This window comes from Stegastes partitus, unplaced genomic scaffold, assembly GCF_000690725.1.
Source record: "Stegastes partitus isolate 25-593 unplaced genomic scaffold, Stegastes_partitus-1.0.2 Scaffold503, whole genome shotgun sequence".
Taxonomy (NCBI): Eukaryota; Metazoa; Chordata; class Actinopteri; family Pomacentridae; genus Stegastes; species Stegastes partitus.
Genome location: NW_007578234.1, coordinates 198,485 through 207,230, shown reverse-complemented (window position 1 = coordinate 207,230; position 8,746 = coordinate 198,485). Strand labels below are relative to the sequence as shown.

The window sequence follows — 8,746 nt, the reverse complement described above, 5'->3', positions numbered from 1 at the left end:
TGCTCCGTGAGAGGCCTGGACAGAGTAGATGTGGATGAGTTCAATCCGGTTGGGCCAAACAGGACTTTTGTCTTTGCAGCTTTTTGGCCAAATGCATTCATAATGGATTTAATTAGGAGAGATTTAGTGGAGCTATTTATGAGACTGAAGCTGTGCAAGTTTTATTTAACAGTGCATGTATGAGATCTTTAACATTATTGATATCATTATTATCTATCTATCTATCTATAATCTATCTATCTATCTATAATCTATCCATCCATCCATCTATCTCTACCTGTTGAGAATGCCTGCAACATCCTGCACATCCCTCCTATTTTTTTTTTCTTTCCCAGACAAAAACACATTAATTCATCTTTCTTACGCGGGGAGATGCAGATATTAGTTGTTATCCCTCTCCGGTCTGTGTTTCTGACGGTAAACGCGGGCCTCCCGGTGCCCATTACCGGAGCTGCCAGATGATCGGTACGGAACGGAGGTCCCACGGGACACGGAACACGTGGTCTCGGCTGCCACAAGACGTCAGCGGCAGATGGCATGGGTACCCGCTGTTGGCATGAGTGTCATTCCTCAAAGAGAGAGGGAAGGGGAAGAGAGGGAGGGAGAGAGAGGGAGAGGGAGAGCAGATCACAGCGAGCCAGAGAAAAGAGGGTGCGCAGGTTGGAGCCTTTTCTTCTAATTTGTGCGGTTTGCGGGAGGAGAAGCCGCGGCGCAGATTCACGGGAGATATCTGGGAACATGCACGGTGCACGCTGACCGCAGGTGAGTGCTCTCCGCAGACAGCAGTGCGCTTCAGTAGTTAGAGACATGTTGGACTTTGATGTGGAATGATTGTGTTTTGCTTAAAACCAAACGCCGCGCCGGGCCTGCGCTCTGCGCCGCCGCCAGACCACTAAAGGGTCAAAACATTATTCACAACAAGTCCAAAGACAATGAAGTTGAGTGCCTTTGAAAAGGTAGCAAGCTGTGACATTGGCCCTGCTTGCCAATTTGTTACTCTTCCTCTTGGGAGGACTCATTCACAAGGTAATTAACTGGCAACCTTCAAACGACGTCGCTGCTGTACTCTGTCCTCATAGTTTGTGTTGGCGCTTTGATTTTACAGGAAACATGTTGACACTGCCATTCGAGGAACCTCATATGATGTGTGAGCCACGGTTCGGTGCCAATTATCCCCGTGAAAGCTTACCTGAGAGCCTGGAGCAGGAGCGGCTGCACAACCCGGACAGGTCCAACTCAGACATGAGGGAGGCCGACGACGACATCTCCGACAGGGAGGAGGACGAGCGAGAGGACGAGCAGGACGAGGACGGGCTTCCTAAAAAGCGAGGCCCCCGGAAAAAGAAACCCGGCAAGGAGCAGATGGACCGGGCCAAGCTCCGGCGCCAGGAAGCCAACGCCCGAGAGCGCAGCCGGATGCACGGCCTGAACGCTGCCCTGGAGAGCCTGCGCAAAGTTGTGCCGTGCTACTCCAAAACCCAGAAACTGTCCAAGATTGAGACCCTCAGACTGGCTAAGAATTACATCTGGGCCCTGTCGGAGACGCTGAGCGCAGGGAAGAGACCGGACCTGCTCGCCTTCGTACAGACTTTGTGCAAAGGATTATCGCAGCCCACGACCAACTTGGTGGCCGGTTGTTTGCAGCTGAACGCGAGGAACTTCCTCACAGACCACAACGGGGAGGTCATGTTCTCTGGCCGGTCGCCCTACGACGCCATGTACTCGTACCCCGGCTCGGACGTGAACACGCCCCCCGGCCACAGCGGCGGCAGCCTGGACAGCAGCGCCAAGCCGTTCCGACACTACAGCTACAGCGGCGCGTACGAGCCTTACTACGAGAACCAGTCCCCGGAGGGCGGCAGCCCGCATTTCGACGGCCAGCTGAGCCCGCCGATGAACTTTAACGGGATTTTCTCCCTAAAACACGACGACCCGCCAGACTACGGCAAGAGCAGCCACTATGGCATGCGCTACTGCAGTGCGCCAGGACGCACGGCTCTTGCGCACAACTCCATGTACCGAGTGTCCCCAGAGGCCCGTTTCCCCTACGATCTGCACGTCCGCAGTCAGTCCTTCCAAGCACAAGGAGAAGTTAATGGCTCCTTCCACAATTAATCAATCAGCTGGACAAAGTTCAAGTTTCAGAAGCGATGCAATTTCCCCCCACAGATGTCGAGAGTAGAACGAAATGGACTCAGACACGCTGATGCTCTGCAAAAAAAAGAGAAGCCCATTAAGCGAGTCATGTTGTGTTTTTATTTCTCTCTTTTTTTTGACAGATGATTAAAAAGCCAGCAGTTTAGATGAGATGCTTTCACCTGCTCCAGTGATAGAAAACAAAAACATCGTGACGTTTGTGGTTTGTAAAAATAATAATAATAATAATAATAATAATAAATTCAATCTGAAGGCAGATCTTCAGTTTAAAGAAAATTCAGATTTAATGGCTCAGCGCCACGTATCTGTTTCCAAACGACTCCGATGTAAAATAATTCGTTGAGGATGCAGCTTTGGAGCAGATTGTTTGCAGCTACTCTGCATCTTTTCTGTGTGTTTGCTGATGACAGTATGTCGGTGATGATAGGGTTTATAAAGCTGGTGCGATGTGGAGGACGATCAATTCGATTTTCTGCTTATTTAAAAGGCTCACTATCGTCGGTAAACTGATTTTCTGGGCGAAGTAAAATCACCTGAACAAAACAGAAGAAGGTTAAAATGCTTCACTTCATCAGGGAAGTTTGCTGAGACATGATTGGAGTTCAGAGATTCAGTCTGTTAGCAATAAAGGTCAACTGAGCTATGCAAGGCAGCCAAATGCAATCTTATTTAAAACCATATATGTCTATTTCTCTTAATCCAACATCGAACTAATATGATGACAATTCATGTTTTTTTTTCTTAGTTTTTTAGTGAAGCCAATCTGGATCGTGTGTTCAGGAGACCTGATGATCAAATTATCTGAATTATTGGTTCTATAAATACCAGGAGTCGTGGGGAAACACGTCAGAAACTAAATGCATTTGTATTTGGAGTAAATAGTGTGGTAACGAGGTGAATGTAAATTATTATTGTATTTATTTATTTAAGCTTATTTATTATAAGTCCGTCAATTTGAATGTGAATAATATATTATAGAAGAATATTGTAAAATCCAGCAGTGTTAACTTTTATGTGAATTCCACACGTTTGAAGGTCGTTTCTGTTGCGTTGTTGTATATTTCAGCTGAAAGTGGAGCACTGGATGGAGACAGCAGCTTGTGTCAGGTGAACGACATGTTTCCGAAACCACATGAATCCGAACAACTTGCCTTAAAAAAGAGACGATGACCATCAATATGCAACGAAATGAAAGTTTTGGATAGTTTGATGTGAACTTTTTACACCTCCTTGTTCCTGCTGAGGAGCAACTGTGATGCACTTCATGTACTTCTGCACAATGTTGGTGACTGTGCTCATAAACTCTGTTGATTTTGTAACTTGAACCGAATGATGAATGATTATTGGTCGGATTTATTTCTGCATTTACTGATCTACATACACACACACACACACACACACACACACACACACACACACACACTCTCCTAAAACTCGTTATGGATCGAAATATTCGTGAAGTAATGTGTTAATGTTTTGTGATGTGTTTGTCGCAATAAAACGAAGAGGCTGTGAGGCTTTATGTCGTAGAGCAGCTCTCAGCTTTCTGTGAGGATGATCGACAGCAGATGGCAATTAAGAAAAAAAATAAATGGTTAGAAAAATAAATCAAAATACAAACGCCTCGGGCGTAATTTTATTTATTTATTTTTCATAAATTGAATCGTGTGATAATGGTGCGTAACCTCCGAGGCAGTGACGGCACAGGCCTGTGGTCTGCTGGTACAGACTGGAACCTGCCAAAACCAGCCTGCTCAACAGCAAATCTACCATTTTTTATTTTTTTGAAAGTCCCTTTTTTTTAATTTCTATTTTCTAAAAACACATCCTGGCATTTTAATGTAAAGGCTCAACATTCAGCCATGAATCGGTTTTTACGCACAGTTACGCACACAGAGCTCATTTCAGAGTGTTTGTCTGAAAGAAGCTTGTCAATATAATTTGATTTAATTTCAGCTGATCAGATGGTTGGTTTGTGTCAGAAATGCCCACGAGGTTTTGGATGTGAGCCAGAGAGACAGCCAGTTGATCCCAGTCCTCCCAGTTTGGAGGGAAGTGAGAGCGATAGTCCCCCGAGACGCGATGTTCTACTGTTACAAAGAACAGAAAGAAATAGAAAGACGTCAAAATACATCAATTTCCAGTCGTTTTTAATTCATATATTACTGCTTCTCAGCACTTTTCATGCTTGTAAATATCAGTTGTGCCATTTAGTGGAGGTTAAGCTCATCTATTTATCTTTTACTGGCGGAATCTTTTTCATTTTTTAATGGAGGATAATGTGACATAATTTCATGCGAGTAATATTAAACAAACCAGTTGGAAATCTGCGGTTAAATCACATTTCTTTACATTTTTATCGCCATGGTGATGTTTAAAATAAATGTGTTGTTTTTTTAAGTGCTGTCATTTAACCGGTGTTTTTACTTTTACTCCTATAAATATCGGTTCTCTTTCCTGCTCGGATGGTGAAGCTCCGTTTTGTAATTTCACTCTCGTCTCGTTGCATTTCTGCTCGGACTCAGTTCATATTTGTGCGCAGAAACGCGAACCTGTGGGTTTATTGTGGAGCTTTAAGCCTGCTGATGCTTGTGTCAGTGGAAAAAATCAAAGTGTCGGCAGCAGCAGCAGAACCTGAAAACCTGCGGACCGGTACCGGCCAGCAGCTCAGGACTTGTCTTCTTGAACCCTCAGCTTTGGATGAGTCTGGCGTTCAGGTGGATGACAGGTGTCTCTGAGCAGCTTATTTATGACACTGTTCACTTCGGACTCGTTGTTTTGTGTCTGTGCTGCAGCCTGGTTCTGGTCTGAAGCAGAACGTTACTGATCCAACTCGAATTTCAACTAATGAGAGTAAAATCAGTTTGGTTGTAGGGAAGTCAGTGTTCCTGCTTCGTTGTTATCAGATTTGCTGCTTTGTGTTTGCAGATGAAATTGAACTGAAGACGTTGTTTTAGTTTCCTGTAAACCTGACAAACGTCCAGTTCCGTCATGTGAAGGGAAATGAGTGAGAAGAAGAAAAAATCAGACCCACCAGTGAAGGAAGAGGTTTTATTTTAGTTTTTTTTTTTTTACTGTGTTGGAACTTGTCTTGTGTTGATTTAGAAATAAATGCTGTGTTTAGTGGAATAGGTTTCCAGGAGTCAGGGAAGGAAAATCTGAAATCAAGAATTAAACTAAGTAGAAATGAGGAGAAAAGAAAATGTTTCGATGAGAAAACAGCTTGTTTCCCTGTCTCCATTCCCTCACTCTGCCGTCCCTTCCTCTGCCTAATCATCTGCCCGGGTTCCTGGAGCTCCCTCTGGGGCCCCTAACAGCACCTCTTTAACCCCCTCGTCCCACCCCACCGCCGGGCCCCGCTGCCTCCGTCCGCCGGGAGCCTCTCGCCGCGTCAGGCCGACTTCCTCCACCAGGCCGGGCGCCGCGAGAAGATCTCCATGTGTGTTTTGTGGAGGAGGAGAGCTTGTTCGCATCCCAACGGGGCCTCGCGTGGAGGCTGACGGGGGTGAGGAGGCGCGGAGGGAGGAGGCTGTTTCACGCCCACGGGGTTCACGGGGCGGCGTGCTGCAGTTTAGCGCGGGGTCAAACGTGTACACGCACCCCTACATTCATGCAGCTCATTAAGCTGCGCGGAGGAGAGGGGGAGAAAGGAGTGCAGGGAGAGGGAGCATATGGCCGGGCTCTGTGTGGGAGGTGAAGGACAGTAACGGGGGATCTACGCTGCGTGGAGGTGCGTCTGCGGAGCGAGATGTGGTGTCATAATTAGTGCAAAACAAACACCGCGTTTCTATAGCTGCAGAAATGACAACAATCAGCTCGCAAAGTTGTGAAAAGTTTAGAGCAGTCACCTCACACAGACAAAGCAATTCATCCATAAATATATATATATCTCTTCTCCACTTTTGTAATATATTATGGTAATTTATTGTAATCAGGAGCACTTTCCTGCAATGTCTGAAAATCTGAGCACCAGTCAAGAAAAATGAAAATAATGTTCCCCGCCACGTCGGCAAGCATCCTCAAATTTTGTGCCATTCCCAAGCCCCAGATGGTGTGGGATGGGAAACGTTCCCCCATTAAATTCCTAATAATCATTTCTCCTGCGGAATCGGGGGGCGGCGGCGGCGGCGGCGGCGGGGATGGAGGAGGGCCGGGTGCGAGTGTGTGCGCAGGGAGGGGGGAGGGATGAGAAGTGAGGATTGGGCTGGTGGGTGAGGGGAGTAGAGGGATTTGGTGTTTTAATTAGACAGATTTAAGGAGCTGAACCCCCCTCTCGGAGCGTGTGTGTGTGCGCGCGGAGACACTCGGATTCATTTGCGCTTATAGTTCTGCGCGTGTGGCTGCATGTGTGAAAGAATTATACGTGCGCACGCGCGTGTGCGTGCGTGCGTGCGGGTCACGGCAGGGCTGATGCTGCAGCGGAGGAGGCCTGACACTCCAGTACTGTGGGCCAGGATCTCATTAACGTGTCAGATTGGTGGATCAGTCTCTCTGGCAGCCGGCCCGGCCTCTCACAGGAAGTACTTTCTCTCTATCTGTGAACTTGGCACCGAAAGGTTAGGCAGGGAGGGAGGGAAGGAGGCAGAGAGACGCGGGGAATATATTGGCCTGGAGGAAAGAGGAGAGGAGAGACGGAGGCATTAATTATAGTATTTGGTCAGATTGGATAAATATTGGGTGAAGGATTGCGGTTTAAGAGCCACTTTTATCCGAGTGGAGACGCGCGAGATGTGACTGGCGGGGCGGCTGGTTTCCACGCGGCGACAGAAGCAGACCTGCAGTTGCACTATTTTGGAGGTGGAGATATGCAAAGTGTACGACGGGAGCATCTGTCACTACATCACCTTTGTGCTTTGTGCTCTTTGTGTGCGCGCGGCTACAGCACGGGGACGGTTCTGGAGCAGGTGGGAGCCATACAGGGGTGTGATCCTCTGACACCCCAGCAACACCCTATTTCAGGGCAGGCACACAGAGAGAGAGAGAGAGAGAGACGGGTGCTACCGGGTGAAGTGCTTTTGATTCCCCTGACTGTGAATGTGAGCATCTGGTCGTCATGACTGCAGCGTGATGTGAGAGAGAGACGCATGAATCTGACAGATTCATGGATAAAGTGACACTAGATCGACCTGCTCCCTGCATACAGGAAGCCCATGATGAATATTCATCTCTGCTCCTTGTTTCTAACAACTGCACGTCCTTCATTGTTCATCATGAAACATATTTAAACGGCAGCCCTTCGCTTGAAAGTGGGGATTAAATAAGAATATGAAAAAATTAAATATACATTCATTTTGTTTGCAAAAGTTATTTACAGACAAAAGAAATAAAAACTGATCACAGGTGATGCTGTTGAACCCACAGAGATCCCACTTTAGCTCTGAAAGCAACCGGAGGCTTGTTTGTGCCTTTAGAGGAGCCTGTGGATCCCAAACACAGCATCACCCTGGACATGTATGAGTTAGAGCATCCTGGCCCAAACTGGACTCTTGTCCTCCTTATTTGGAGCTTTTTTTTTTCTTCTTTTTTGCACAAATACATTTATAGTTGATCGAGTCACAGCAGTTTTAGGAGCGATGTTTGGACAAGGCCTGAGCTTTCCACCCTGCACAGGTTTAATAATCCATCCGTACCAGACCGAGGTCAACCTGTTCCTCCTAAACCTTAATGCACCTCACTCACCTTTGTGAGATCGCTTTTAATGTTTAACTGTTTTACTCTTTATTTTTTTACCTGCCTTCTATACCTTGTTGTTTTTTATCTGTTTTATATTCAGCTTGTTTTGTTCTTGTTTTTTATCTTATCTCCTGTTAAGCGACTTTGAGTATCGTGAAAAGCGCAATACAAAATAAATGTATTATTACTATTATTATTATTATTGTTATTAATAATAATAATGATGATAATGAGTTTGTTTCCTACCACACAGACGTTTAGCAGCGTGCTCAAACCTTAGCACTCCATTTGACTGTAATCAGGAATCAGGTGTTGCTTCTAAAAAGCACTTTTAAATGTTGGTAAATTACCTTCACACGCAGCTCATCGTATGTCGTCAAACTCAAGGCGAGAGCAACGTGCTCGTCTCATTTAAAAGCTGGTTTCAGAAGTCATTTGTGCTGTAAGTTGATATAATTACAGAAAAACCAAAGAAGATCACTGCACAGAAAACAGAATGTGTCTTGGTAATAGTAAGGAACTAGGCAGCTGTTTGAGAGGCTGACGATGATGTGTTGAGTTTGCACATGAACACAGCAGACAGCGCTGCAGATATCAGCCACGTCAACATGAGCTGTTTCAGAGTATGTGGACGCTGTGGGGCGGTTTGCACGAGTCCATCCTGCCTCTTCCTGGAGTCGAGTGTTTCAGAAGAAGCCCACGTGTTGCAAAGATCTCTCATCAGAATCAATCAATAACTAACACGTCTTGCTCTGTGATCTTAAACACGCAACAGGAGGTGAAACCGAGTTTGACACTCGTAGACTAGAAGTGACAGCTCAGACAGAAAGTTCACCACTGAGTCGGAGGAGTGAATAGATCCTTATTGTCACACATTTGTTTTATTTCTTTTCTTTTTTTGTGTTACAAGACACAC

At 46.1% G+C, this 8,746-nt stretch overlaps 1 protein-coding gene across 1 annotated transcript; it reads left to right on the top strand.

Moving 5' to 3' along the window:
• The first annotated feature begins 1,110 nt into the window (after positions 1 to 1,110).
• neurod6b (neuronal differentiation 6b) lies at positions 1,111 to 2,115 on the top strand. Its single transcript, XM_008287497.1, has one exon. The coding sequence runs from the start codon at positions 1,111 to 1,113 to the stop codon at positions 2,113 to 2,115; it is 1,005 nt and encodes a 334-aa protein (XP_008285719.1).
• Positions 2,116 to 8,746: the final 6,631 nt, after the last annotated feature.